At 48.4% G+C, this 15,208-nt stretch overlaps 1 protein-coding gene across 1 annotated transcript in view; it reads right to left on the reverse strand.

Moving 5' to 3' along the window:
* Nucleotides 1-7,463: 7,463 nt before the first annotated feature.
* Nucleotides 7,464-15,208, reverse strand: part of KIF3B (kinesin family member 3B) — a 29,670-nt gene continuing 21,925 nt past the window's right edge. The window contains exon 9 of the mRNA XM_089665559.1: nt 7,464-11,610. Coding sequence (XP_089521685.1) covers nt 11,523-11,610 — 88 coding nt within the window. The 3' untranslated portion in view covers nt 7,464-11,522. The remainder of the gene's footprint in view (nt 11,611-15,208) is intronic.

Consider the following 15,208-nt stretch of genomic DNA (forward strand, 5'->3'; position numbering starts at 1 on the left):
GTCTCACCTACCTTCCACTGAAGTGACTCATTTATTGAGCTGCGGGGTCCTTCTCCCGGCTCCGCACTGTGTATCTTCGAATTTGGCAGGGCCGTACATGGCTCCTTTCACAACTCTATCTTTCGTTTAAAGGAATCTGAGTAAATAGAAGTTGGTGCATGAAAGTATACAGTTGTGTCCAAAATTATTCAACCCCCACTGAAATTGAGTGTTTTGGCCAGTTTGACATTGCTTTTGATCATTCAGTCATCTTGCTTACATTTACATTAAAGAGGCACTTGTAGGTCAGACAAATATAACATAACAGTTATAATGAAATAACCACAAATGTCTTTTCTGTGCTCACAGCATTATCAGTTTTATTCAACCCCCAAGTGACATTCAATCTTAGTACTTAGTACAGCATCCTTTTACAGTTATAACAGCTTTTAAACGTGAAGCATAGCTTGACACAAGTGTCTTGCAGCGATCTACGGGTATCTTCGCCCATTCTTCATGGGCAAAGGCCTCCAGTTCAGTCACATTCTTAGGCTTGCGCACTGCAACTGCTTTCTTTAAGTCCCACCAGAGGTTCTCAATCGGATTTAAGTCTGGTGACTGCGATGGCCACTCCAAAATGTTCCAGCCTTTCCTCTGCAACCATGCTCTAGTGGACTTGGAGGTATGCTTGGGATCATTGTCCTGTTGAAAGGTCCAACGTCTCCCAAGCCTCAGGTGTGTGACGGACTGCATCACGTTTCCATCCAATATCTCCTGGTACTGAAGAGAATTCATGGTACCTTGCACACGCTGAAGCTTCCCTGTACCTGCAGAAGCAAAACAGCCCCAAAGCATGATTGACCCTCCACCATGCTTCACAGTAGGCAAGGTGTTCTTTTCATCATAGGCCTTGTTCTTCCTCCTCCAAACATAGCGTTGATCCATGGGCCCAAACAGTTCTAATTTTGTTTCATCAGTCCACAGAACACTATCCCACAACTTTTGTGGTTTGTCCACATGGCTTTTGGCATACTGCAGTCGACTCTTCTTATTCTTTGGAGACAGCAAGGGGGTACGCCTGGGAGTTCTGGCACGGAGGCCTTCATTACGCAGTGTGCGTCTTATTGTCTGGGCTGAAACTTCTGTACCCACATCTGACAAATCTTTTCTCAGTTCCTCAGCAGTCACACGGGGACTTCTCTCCACTCTACGCTTCAGGTAGCGCACAGCAGTCGAAGTCAGCATCTTCTTTCTGCCACGACCAGGTAGCGTTTCAACAGTGCCCTTTGCCTTGAATTTGCGAATGATGCTTCCTAAGGTGTCTCTTGGTATGTTTAACATCTTTGCAATCTTCTTATAGCCATTGCCCTTCCTGTGAAGAGAAATCACCTCTTCTCTTGTCTTCCTGGACCATTCTCTTGCCTTCACCATGTTTGTAACCACACCAGTAAATGTCTAGAAGGAGCTGAGTATCACAGTCATTTTAAAGCTGCCTAATTGGTGCTTATTATGCTTGATTGCTGCTCGGTGACATCCACAGGTGTTTTCAATACCTGATGGAAAGCACCTGTATGAACCTCTGTTCTTCAGAGTGGTAGTCTTTAAGGGGTTGAATAATTGTGGCAATGAAGAAACCACATAAGAACCATTTACTACTGTATTACATAAACAATTGATGTCATTTTAGTTGCATTTGGGTAGTTACAACGTCCTTGTAGGATTTGATTCTGAATACAATTCCAAATGTACACTATAGTCCCTAAACCCCTTTACAGCATTGGGGGTTGAATAATTTTGGACACAACTGTACAGAATCCGTTCCCCATAAACACCTTATGCACTCTATGTTGTATTGGGCCGCTGGCCTTTCCACGCACATGACCTTTAATGGCCCCCCAGTCTTAGTCCGTAGGGTTCAATATTGAGTTGGCTGGCCTTTCCACGCACATGACCTTTAATGGCCCCCCAGTCTTAGTCCGTAGGGTTCAATATTGAGTTGGCCCCGCCCTTTCCACACACATGAACTTTAATGGCCCCCCAGTCTTAGCCCGTAGGGTTCAATATTGAGTTGGCCCCGCCATTTGCAGCTATAACAGCTTCACCTCTTCTGGGAAGGCCGTCCACAAGGTTTAGGAGGGTGTCTATGGGAAGGTTGGACCATTCTTCCAGAAGCACATTGGTCAGGTCAGGCACTGATGTGGGGGGAGGAGGCCTGGCTCACAGTCTCCGCTCTAATTCATCCCAAAGGTGTTCTATGGGGTTGAGGTCAGGACTCTGTGCAGGACAGTCAAGTTCCTCCACCCCAAACTGGCTCCTCAATGTCTTTATGGACCTTGCTTTGTGCACTGGTGCGCAGTCATGTTGGAACAGGAAGGGGCCATCCCGCCAAACTCTTCCCACAAAGTTTGGAGCATGAAATTGTCCAAAATGTCGCCTTAAAAGTTCCTTTCACTGGAACTAGGGGGCCAAGCCCAACCCCTGAAAAACAACCCTACACCATAATCCCCCCTCCACCAAACTACACTTGGCACAATGCAGTCAGACAAGTACCGTTCTCCTGGCAGCTGCCAAACCCAGACACGTCCATCGGATTGCCAGACAGAGAAGTGTGATTGGTCACTCCAGAGAACACGTCTCCACTTCTCTAGAGTCCAGTGGCGGTGTGCTTTACACCACGGCATCCGAAGCTTTGCATTGCACCCCAATGGGACACAGGTGGCCAAAAAAAAAAAAACTGGCAGGGGTTGTAGCCCTCTCTTACTCTGAATAAAAATGACTTACCATTAACTCTACTGTAACCAGAATGGGTACTTTTTTTTTTTTTAAAAGGGGAATTATGCTTTCGAGACCGTGTTTTATGTTACACTCATATTCAGGGTTTAAACCTGAAACATGGTCGCATCCCCCAACCCCCTCACCTTCAAAGTGACCCCCTCTATAGTGCGTATTTATCTCCATCCAGAGCACAAAGTGTCATTTCTGTCTGCTGCCCCATTCCTCAGCAGGAGTCACTTCTGGTATTCTTGACACCAAGAGAATAAAAGGTGACAATGGAGGGAGCTCCAGCACACAGCCTGTGATTGACAGCATCAGCTCTGTTCCTGTGTACTGTGTGAAGGGGTTTTGGGGTGGAGTATTTAGGTTTTGTGCTGCCCCAAGCAACACAAAAATTGGACGCCCCCCCCGGCAGAGAGAGAGCCTGACACTGACCAACACCAGACCCCCCAAGACAGAGAGGCCGACAGTGACCAACAACACCCCATCCCCCCCACCACACACACCCGAGAGAGCCTTCCACTAACATCCACCCCCCCAGTGGCGACAGAGAGACACTCACCTTCACAGCTCTGAACATTCCCGAGAAAGACAGTTGGGCTCTGCATACACCATCAAGCAGCCCGCAGCCTCTCACGGATCCTACCTGGTCCCCATGCTGCATATGTCCCTTCTTCCAGGGGGCGGTGCTGCCCCCCTAAAAAATGCCGCCCTAGGCAAATGCCTTGTTTGCCTTGTGATAAATATACCCCTGGCGGCGCAGGTAGGGAGCGCGCACGCAAGCTACCAGAAAATGCAAAATCGCGTATATATATGTGATTTTGCACATCCCTGCCGCCCCGTAGCAGTACTTCTACTATAGGGCGATCAGGAAGCAGTTAAAGGATCACCAGTACTGTGAAGCATGGTGGGAAAGTATACAGAAATCTGTGCACCGAACCAATGATGCATGGAGTGCAGTTACAATGCTCTGCAGGCTTCAATGCAAACTTTTATTTTACAAACTTTTTTTATTTTTTTAACAAAAGCGGGACTACGCCTTTACCAGCTCTGGGACAATTCTCTATTTTTCAGCTGAAGCTGGAGTTTGCCATTAGCATCGGTTTATATTGGGGGGGAGGGGGTGGAGAACCCCTGAAAAAGTCAAATCCTGAAATAAAGAGAACGCAGGGCTTGCAGTAAAGAGATTTTATTTAGATTTACATTCACCAATAGACAAAAGTACAAATAAATACATCTCCCTCCTGCTTCTTATTCCTGGATGGGAAGTAGCCAGCACACTGCAGCGTGATGACGTAGAAAATTCACAGCGTCTATGGCTTCTTCGTGTAAGGCCGAGGAGGCGCGCCACCTCCGTGTAACGTCACCCTCCAGGCTTCAAAGTACGTAAGAGCAAACCATGCACGGGGATGGGGGGGGGGGGGACGAGGAGCGGATTCAGGAGCAAGCAAGTGCCGAGTGACAATGGAGACATTCAATAACTATGTGCATTCACAGTACAGAGCAGCAAGATGGCCGACTACATGAAGGGTGCAATGGTTTACTACGCAGCACAGTTCCAGCATCCACCTAACCAACAGTGACCACCGCCATTCGCTGCCAGCCGTCTGCATGGTGCCAGGGTGGGGGGGGGGTACGTCTTAGAGGCCCCCAGGCGTGAGACGATGGTTGTCCAATCCTACCTGTTAGGGTAGCACCATCGAACGATCACATCTGTGGGCCTTAAAGGTTTAGACCGGCCATACATGGGTCGAAATTCGACCGATTTTTCTTCTGAAAATCGAACCTAAGAATAATCAGCCAATCGGGTCAATGGCACCAGCTGATTTTTCGTGGTTCCTCCCCTTTTCGGTGATTGGGCATGTTGGAAAATTCGTGAAAAACGACCGATGATGGTCAAATCGTACGATCGTTTTTCCAAAAAGAATATGCGCGTGAGCCGTGACCTGGAAGGAACAGAAGTTTCGCCTGTTATGTGGGGTGAACTTTATGACTTGGTCGGCTGATTTTCGAAATCACTGATGGCGCCATCGGATTACCGAGCGAACAACGCTTCTGATTTTTGGATGAAAAATCGTTAGTGATTCGACCCGTGTATGGCCTGCATAAGTGAACAAGCTGAAGTTAGAAGCCGATTGGCTCCCGTGCACAACTGCACCAGATTCTGGGAACTCCAGTTTTAGTAAATCTCCCCCCATTGGGGTTGATTTACAAAATAGGAGAGTGCAAAATCTGGCACAGATGAGCATGGCAGCCAATCAGCTTCCAGGTTTTATTGTCAATGCTTAATGTCAACCATACATGGATCAAAATTCGACTGATTTTTCGTCTGAAAATTGGACCTAAGAATAATCAGCCGATTTTTGCTCTGTTAGTGGGGGCAATGGCACCGTGGAGCTGTGACCTGGAAGCACCTGGAAGAAGTTTTGCCTGTTGTATGGGGTGAACTTTATGACTTGGTCGGCTGATTTTCGTGGTTCCTCCCCTTTTTCAGTGATCGGGCATGTTGGAAAATTCGTGAAAAACGAAAGATTTTCGACTCAATGATGGTCAAATCGTACAATAAGGATATGCGCGTGAGCCATGACATGGGAGGAACAGAAGTTTCGCCTGTTATATGAGGGGGACTTGATGACTCGGTCGGCTGATTTTCAAAATCATTGATGGCACCATTGGATTACTGAGCGAATGACGCTTTTGTACGAAAAATCGTTCGGAATTCGAACCATGTATGGCCTGCATAAATACATTTTTTTTAGTTTTGGAGAGAGTAGGGAAAAGTTTTTTTCTGTCCGTGACTCCCTTGAGCAGATTTTTTTGTCACTTCCTGTCCCTGTGACACCTGTATAAGAAATGTGGTGAGTGGTTTTCACCAGGACAGCAACAAAGCATTGTTGGATGTTCAAATGCTTCCTCGCTTTTTGGAGAGATTTCCCGTCATTTCCTGTACTGACAGGAAGTGAGAGAAGATCACCCCAATCAGGACACTGGTGGAAATGAAAAACCTGACAGTGGCCCCCAGCTCTATCTAAAACACAATCCAAAATTTTGCCTGGGGAAGCAAACTGTTCACTTACTCCCCAGCTTGGGGGAAGGATCGATCGTAGGACATTTCCAGCCAATCGCCATTGTTCTGTGAGAGGCTAGCACAGGGTGTCTGCTCGGTGTATAAACATTCACAACTAGGCAATTGAGAGCCATCACAGAGCAGCTGAATCTTCTATTGGCCATTTTGTCTAAGGGCAGCCTGCCTTACCAAAACGTTTCGAGACTTGTTTTATACCATTCCAACAGATGGCAGTACAAGGATGCACACACAGTCACAGGAAGCACCGACCTTCATAAGTCAGCGTGCCAAAAGACATCCTGTGTACATCGGGAGCTGTGCAACTGGTGCTATTCTGACCACGTACGTTACCACGTTTGCTATTTCATCACGGAAAGCAAGTTAGAACAAAGAGCAAACATGAAATTTTGCATGAAACCCGGGAAAATCTGCCACAGAGACGTTTCCCCTGATTCGGCAAGTTTACGGCGATGCTGCAATGAGTCGTTCGAGGTGTTTTGAGTGGCAGGAGCGCTTCAGGAGTGGAAGAGCATCACTGGAAGACGAGGAGAGATCAGGAAGACCTTCAATGAGCTTGACCCCCAAAAATGCCCTCTTCCCGAAGATCCAACTCAAAGATCGTCGTTTTGAAGATCCAACTCAAAGATCGTCGTTTTGAAGATCCAACTCAAAAATCGCCGTTTTGAAGATCCAACTCAAAGATCGCCGTTTTGAAGATCCAACTCAAAGATCGCCGTTTTGAAGATCCAACTCAAAGATCGCCGATTTGAAGATCCAACTCAAAGATCGCCGTTTTGAAGATCCAACTCAAAGATCGCCGTTTTGAAGATCCAACTCAAAGATCGCCGTTTTGAAGATCCAACTCAAAGATCGCCGTTTTGAAGATTCAACTCAAAGATCGCCGTTTTGAAGATCCAGCTCAAAGATCGCCGTTTTAAAGATCCAACCCAAAAGGTCGCCGTTTTGACAACATTGCGGAGATCCAGCAATTTGCCCGGTTTCACGCAGAATTTCACACTTGCTCGTTCTAAATTGCTACCCATGATGAAACAGTAAGCAAATCGCTGGATCTCCGCAATGTTGTCAAAACGGCAATCTTTGAGTTGGATCTTCAAAACGGCAATCTTTGAGTTGGATCTTCAAAACGGCAATCTTTGAGTTGGATCTTCAAAACGGCGATCTTTGAGTTGGATCTTCAAAACGGCGATCTTTGAGTTGGATCTTCAAAACGGCGATCTTTGAGTTGGATCTTCAAAACGGCGATCTTTGAGTTGGATCTTCATCTTCGGCAAGAGGGAACTTTCAGGGGTTGAGCTTGTTGAAGGTGTTTCTGATCTCCCCTTATCTTCCAGTGATGTTCTTCCACACTTGAAGCGAGCGTGCCACTCAATACACCTCAATACAGCATGCAGAATCCATGTCAAACGTCTCTGTGGCAGATTTGCCCGGTTTCATACAGAATTTCACATTTGCTCTTTGTTCTAACTTGCCGTAAATGATGAAATAGCAAACGTGGTCAGAATAGCACCAGTTGCACAGCTCCCGATGTACACAGGACAATGTCTTTTGGCATGCTGACATATGAAGATCTGTGCTCCCTAGAGGGAAAGATATTTCGTTTTATACAGTTTTTGGATAAAAGAACATTCAAGGTGCATATTTATTGGTAAATAATCTCTTTAAAATGTACATTGATATTTCATGATACTGATTTCCACATTTCATCTGCTTATAAGATGTCATGTAGTGAGGTGTCAGGGGACCGAACACTGCAAGCTGGGAGGAGGACCTTTAAACTGGACCTTTAACACTCTTGTCCACGATGGCATGAGCTTGGGTTCCCTAGCACACTGACAGCTCTTGGTCAAGGCTTCTGATTGGGAGCCAGCAGGACAGGCTATGAGAGCCAATCACAATCAGATGATACAGAAGCCGCACTGCCTCCCTGGCACTAACACCCACTTCCCCTCCCTGGCATAAAGCGCTGTTATGTGACCGCTGTGAAAGCCTATCACTGTGGTCGCATGACACCTAAAGTGCTGCCAGGCAGTGGTGTTAGGGGTTGTTAGGCAATGTAAATACCTTCATTGTGGTGTGTAACGCTACCTCCTTGATGTAAAGATCGGCCCCCGGCTGCCTACCAGGGAACATCGGCCCCCGGCTGCCTACCAGGGAATTTCAAGATGGTGGCGCACTAGGAGAGGGGTGCATGGAGAACTTCAGCAGCAAGCAGACAATGTTGGACTCCACAGACTAGTGAGCATGCATTTTTAAAATCTCAGATGGGGCAATGGTTATGAATGAAGTTCTTGTTTAAAGAGACCCTGAATTGTTCCCCCCCCCAAATATTCACCTGAGCCCCCTTCCTATTCAGTGATGTGCACGAGAGCCTTGGCTATCTCAGGACTCCCTCTCCTCATTGGCTGAGACACATTGGCTCCCACTGCTGTCAATCACAGCCAGTGAACCAATGAGGAGAGGGCAAGGGCGAGGCAAAGCAGCGGCTCTGTGTCTTGTGGACGCATAGAGCCAGGCTCAGGAGTGAGCATGCACCAGTCCCCCCATAGCAAGCAGGTTGTTGTTGGGGGCACTGGTCAAGGGGGAGGAGCCAGGAGCGCTGGCAGGGAACCCGAAAAGAAGAGGATCGGGCTGCTCTGTGCAAAACCATTACACAGAGCAGGTAAGTATGACAGGTTTGTTATTAAAAAATAAAAAATGCGGAAACTTTAATATCACTTTAAATACCATTTAAAATGTGACTCCCCAAACCTAAAGACAACTTATTATCTTTTACTGATAGAAAGCAAGAGGGGGAGCGTTGGCAGCAAAAACCCTATTCCAGCATTATGTCACGAATCTGGAACCGGGGAGTTCGGCTTCCTCCAGTTTAATGACAGATCCTATTGGATACTATGGGTTACAGGTTTTATTATGAAGCTTTGGATAGACTGTGGAAAAGTCAGCACCCCCATCAGGTTTTTATTGCTGTGCCCAATGGGGAGATTCCCCCCTCTGTATTTAGCAGGGTGACCATTGTTCATGATGGGAAATACAAAAATGTTACAGTTGTCACCAGAACAGGAATAGAGGGGAATCCTTCCAATTGGGACCCCTGTTGTGGTGACAAATGTCTGCCTTTTTGTAAGGATCTCCTGTCACTTGACTTGGGAGATCCTTGTCTGTCCTCAGCAGTTGGCGGTCCAGAATACTGCAGAGAACCTGATTACCATGATTCATGTGACTTGAAAAGGTCCTCCTTTGGTGTTGACGATCCTAAATGCTGCAGGGCATGGTGCCACATAATGAATTAGCACCGTCCCTTGCATAGCTCTTTGTTAGCCAGGACAGTGCGATGATGATGATGTACCCCCTAGAGGGCGAGTCCCTGACACCCTGGGCTCACAGGAAGCAGGTTAAATGATACTGGGTGTCATTCAACCCAAAAGAGGAGCAGCACTGGACCATGGAGCGGGGGACTCTGCTATAGAGTACTGCGCCTAAATGATGCTGAGTGTCATTCAACCCAAAAGAGGAGCAACACTGGACCATGGAGCGGGGGACTCTGCTATACAGTACTGCGCCTAAATGATGCTGAGTGTCATTCCACCCAAAGGAGGAGCAACACTGGACCATGGAGCGGGGGACTCTGCTATAGAGTACTGCACCTAAATGATACTGAGTGTCAATCCACCCAAAGGAGGAGCAACACTGGACCATGGAGAGGGGGACTCTGCTATAGAGTACTGAGCCTAAATGATGCTGAGCGTCATTCAATCCAAAGGAGGAGCAGCACTGGACCATGGAGCGGGGGACTCTGCTATAGAGTACTGCGCCTAAATGATGCTGAGTGTCATTCAACCCAAAAGAGGAGCAGCACTGGACCATGGAGCGGGGGACTCTGCTATAGAGTACTGCACCTAAATGATACTGAGTGTCAATCCACCCAAAGGAGGAGCAACACTGGACCATGGAGAGGGGGACTCTGCTATAGAGTACTGAGCCTAAATGATGCTGAGCGTCATTCAATCCAAAGGAGGAGCAGCACTGGACCATGGAGCGGGGGACTCTGCTATAGAGTACTGCGCCTAAATGATGCTGAGTGTCATTCAACCCAAAAGAGGAGCAGCACTGGACCATGGAGCGGGGGACTCTGCTATAGAGTACTGCGCCTAAATGATGCTGAGTGTCATTCAACCCAAAAGAGGAGCAACACTGGACCATGGAGCGGGGGACTCTGCTATACAGTACTGCGCCTAAATGATGCTGAGTGTCATTCCACCCAAAGGAGGAGCAACACTGGACCATGGAGCGGGGGACTCTGCTATAGAGTACTGCACCTAAATGATACTGAGTGTCAATCCACCCAAAGGAGGAGCAACACTGGACCATGGAGAGGGGGACTCTGCTATAGAGTACTGCGCCTAAATGATGCTGAGCGTCATTCAACCCAAAGGAGGAGCAACACTGGACCATGGAGCGGGGGACTCTGCTATAGAGTACTGCGCCTAAATGATGCTGAGCGTCATTCAACCCAAAGGAGGAGGAACACTGGACCATGGAGCGGGGGACTCTGCTATAGAGTACTGCGCCTAAATGATGCTGAGTTTCATTCAACCCAAAAAGAGGAGCAACACTGGACCATGGAGCGGGGGACTCTGCTATAGAGAAGGGAAGTACTGCGCCAAGAATTTTTTTTTATGGACTTGGGCTTTAGGGAGTCTCCCCAAAAATAATCCTGACCTGTATTTTAACCGTACTCTGTCCAAACACCTTTAAAAAAAAACCCATCTGCCACCTAATGACTGACAGACAATTTTTCCACAAACTCCAATTGGTATTTGGGCCGGTTGGATTTTCAGCCGCACAGGACCGGCAACCTAATCGGGCAGTAAAATCAAACCGTCCGTAGCAGCTCAGGATGACGCCCGGGTAATGACGTGGGGGGGGGGATAAAAGTCACCATCAGACGGTATGAGACAGCCTTAGACCAAAAAAAAAAAACAAAAACACTAATTTACATTATAAAAGAAGACTAAATATACATCTAAGTCATAAAAAAATTATATAAATACCAAGAAACGTAGGTTAGGGTACAGAGATCAGTGCAGAGAGTCGAGTTTGCATGTAAACACATCAAGCGTCTACATACCACACTCCGAGTTGTATCTAGCGGTAAACTCTTCTTCCGTTTGTCGATAAAGTTTTAAAGTGTACAGGCTGTGCTACACAAGATGGAGGCGGCCACGTTATGTGCGGAGCCCAGCCTATCAGCAGGCTAAGACGTAGTGACATCAGAGGCGTTCTTTATGAGGTTGCTGAATATTAGTTGTGAACACAACATGGCCGACTCCCTTGTGTGCCCTTTAAGCCAACGTCCTGCACACTGTCCACGCAGTATTCAGGCCACGGAAAGCCTGACGGAGGGGGTCTTGTGCCTTGAGACCGTGCTACCACATCTACTACAGTTAGGTACTAGACGTATGACCCTCACTTACGTTTGTTATTCCGACCCACCAAAGTTCTACTGTTGGCCTGAGAAAGCGCGAGGGATTCCAGCATTGAAAAATTCATTTCTATGGTTTGGTTAGTGGAGGCCCCTGTGTCCTCCTGTGGTCTTCTTCGTGTTACCTGTGTAAAGTTCATCCATCTACTTTGTCCATCCTAATACTTCATGTCAGGAGTCCACGGATCTGGTTCTGGTCTACTTTGGAACCAGGCCCCTTGACTGGGGGAAGTGCACGGATCCGGAGGGGCTGGGGGAGGGGCCGGTCCGCCGTCCAGTCTTAGGCCTGGAAATACCAGAGAAGGAAGATGTATATTAGTCAGGTTGTTGGTTGGTTCATTATCAGGACCAGTCCACCCAAAAGTGATATTTTATTTAGAGGTGAAGCCTTTTGTGAGTCAGCCTCTGGTTCTTTTAGGGCTTATTCACACTCGCCTCTGAAGAGCAATTCTGCATTTGGATCACTCTTCAGAAAGCATTTGACAGGTAGTTAGGAGGCACTGTAACGCCTCCTCACTGCCAGTTTTAACCCCATTAACCCCACAGTAGCTTCTGCATCCGTACACTTTGCACAGATGTGGAGCGCTGGCAGAGCAGCCCTGTTCACTTGAGCAAAAGGGGGTATAATTCTTGTCATGGCTGCGCCATGTGTACAATGGTGAAAACACAGCTCAACCGTGGGGTTTTACCACCCCTCAACTGCTAATGTGAACAAGCCCTAAAGGTCTTGGATGCTGCCTTTAAGTGTTACTAAACCCAGGACCCCGCATTCACTATATCTGGTCTCCCCGGACCCCGCATTCACTATATCTGGTCTCCCAGGACCCCGCATTCACTATATCTGGTCTCCCAGGACCCCGCATTCACTATATCCGCTCTCCCCGGACCCCGCATTCACTATATCCGCTCTCCCCGGACCCCGCATTCACTATATCTGCTCTCCCCGGACACCGCATTCAATAATCTGGTCTCCCCAGACCCTGCATTCACTATATCCGCTCTCCCCGGACCCCGCATTCACTATATCTGCTCTCCCCGGACACCGCATTCAATAATCTGGTCTCCCCAGACCCCGCATTCACTATATCCGCTCTCCCCGGACTCTGCATTCACTATATCTGGTCTCCCCGGATCCGCATTCACTATATCCGCTCTCCCTGGACCCCACATTCACTATATCCGCTCTCCCTGGACCCCGCATTCACTATATCCGCTCTCCCTGGACCCTGCATTCACTATATCCGCTCTCCCAGGACCCCGCGTTCACTATATCTGGTCTCCCCGGACCCTGCATTCACTATATCTGGTCTCCCCGGACCCTGCATTCACTATATCTGCTCTCCCCGGACCCCGCATTCAATAATCTGGTCTCCCCAGACCCTGCATTCACTATATCCCCTCTCCCCGGACCCCGCATTCACTATGTCTGGTCTCCTTGGACCCCGCATTCACTACATCCGCTCTCCCCGGACCCCGCATTCACTATATCCGCTCTCCCCGGACCCCGCATTCACTATATCTGGTCTCCCCGTACCCCGTATTCACTATATCAGCTCTCCCCGGACCCCGCATTCACTGTATCCGCTCTCCCCAGACCCTGCATTCACTACATCCGCTCCTTGTTATACTCTACTTCCTGTGTGCACTCTGCATAAACTGAGCGAATATGGATCCACCCCGGCTCTGCTCAGATTTGCGAGCTGATCCCCTGCTGATCAGGACAGAATCCGCACAATCTGAAATGGGTCTTGGTCTTACCTGTAGACCAGTGGTCTCCAGACTGTGGCCCAAGGGCCAGATGCAGCCCTTTGCATGCTTTTATTTGGCCCTTGGGCCATTATTCCCCCCACTGTCAGCAACAATGGGTCATAATTCCTGCCACTTGACACCATTAATGGAACACTTCTCCTTCCACTGATACCAATGATGGGGCTCTATTTTTCCCACTGACACCAATGATGGGACACTTCTCCTCCCACTGACACCAACATCGAGGCACTGATTCTCCCACTGAAACCAATAATGGGACACTTCTCCACCTACTGACACCAATGATGGGGCACTATTCCTCCCACTGATACCAATGATGGGGCACTATTCCTCCCACTGATACCAATGATGGGGCACTATTCCTCCCACTGATACCAATGATGTGGCACTATTCCTCCCACTGATACCAATGATGGGGCACTATTCCTCCCACTGACACCAATGATGGGGCACAATTCCTCCCACTGACACCAATGATGGGACACTATTCCTCCCACTGACACCAATGATGGGACACTATTCCTCCCACTGATACCAATGATGGGGCACTATTCCTCCCACTGACACCAATGATGGGGCACTATTCCTCCCACTGACACCAATGATGGGACACTATTCCTCCCACTGATACCAATGATGGGGCACTATTCCTCCCACTGATACCAATGATGGGGCACTATTCCTCCCACTGATACCAATGATGGGGACACTATTCCTGCCACTGATACCAATGATGGGACACTATTCCTCCCACTGACACCAATGATGGGGCACTATTCCTCCCACTGATACCAATGATGGGGACACTATTCCTGCCACTGATACCAATGATGGGACACTATTCCTCCCACTGACACCAATGATGGGGCACTATTCCTTCCACTGACACCAATGATGGGGCACTATTCCTGCCACTGATACCAATGATGGGACACTATTCCTCCCACTGACACCAATGATGGGGCACTATTCCTCCCACTGATACCAATGATGGGGCACTATTCCTCCCACTGACACCAATGATGGGGCACTATTCCTCCCACTGATACCAATGATGGGGCACTATTCCTCCCACTGACACCAATGATGGGGCACTATTCCTCCCACTGACACCAATGATGGGGCACTATTCCTCCCACTGATACCAATGATGGGACACTATTCCTCCCACTGATACCAATGATGGGGCACTATTCCTCCCACTGACACCAACAATGGGGTGCTATTCCCCCCACTCATACCAATGATGGGGCACTATTCCTCCCACTGATACCAATGATGGGGCACTATTCCTCCCAATGACACCAATGATGGGGCACTATTCCTCCCACTGATACCAATGATGGGGCACTATTCCTCCCACTGATACCAATGATGGGGCACTATTCCTCCCAATGACACCAATGATGGGGCACTATTCCTCCCACTGATACCAATGATGGGGCACTAGTCCTCCCACTGATACCAATGACGGGGCACTATTCCTCCCACTGATACCAATGATGGGGCACTATTCCTCCCACTGACACCAATGATGGGGTACTATTCCTCCCACTGATACCAATGATGGGGCACTATTCCTCCCACTGATACCAATGACGGGGCACTATTCCTTCCACTGATACCAATGATGGGGCACTATTCCTCCCACTGACACCAATGATGGGGCACTATTCCTTCCACTGATACCAATGATGGGGCACTATTCCTCCCACTGATACCAATGATGGGACACTATTCCTCCCACTGATACCAATGATGGGGCACTATTCCACCCACTGACACCGATGGTGGGGCACTATTCCTCCCACTGACACCAATGATGGGGCACTATTCCTTCCACTGATACCAATGATGGGGCACTATTCCTCCCACTGACACCAATGATGGGGCACTATTCCTTCCACTGATACCAATGATGGGGCACTATTCCTCCCACTGATACCAATGATGGAGCACTATTCCTCCCCCTGACACCAACAACGAGCCACTGTTTCTCCCACTGAAACCAATGATGGGACACTTCTCCACCTACTGATACCAATGATGAGGCATTATTCCTCCTCCTGACACCAACAATGGGGCACTATTCCTCCCTCTAATACCTTTACCCA

The sequence above is a fragment of the Staurois parvus genome, unplaced genomic scaffold (assembly GCF_062004578.1).
Source record: "Staurois parvus isolate SC_StPar_1 unplaced genomic scaffold, SC_StPar_1.0 ptg002240l, whole genome shotgun sequence".
In the NCBI taxonomy this organism is placed as follows: Eukaryota; Metazoa; Chordata; class Amphibia; order Anura; family Ranidae; genus Staurois; species Staurois parvus.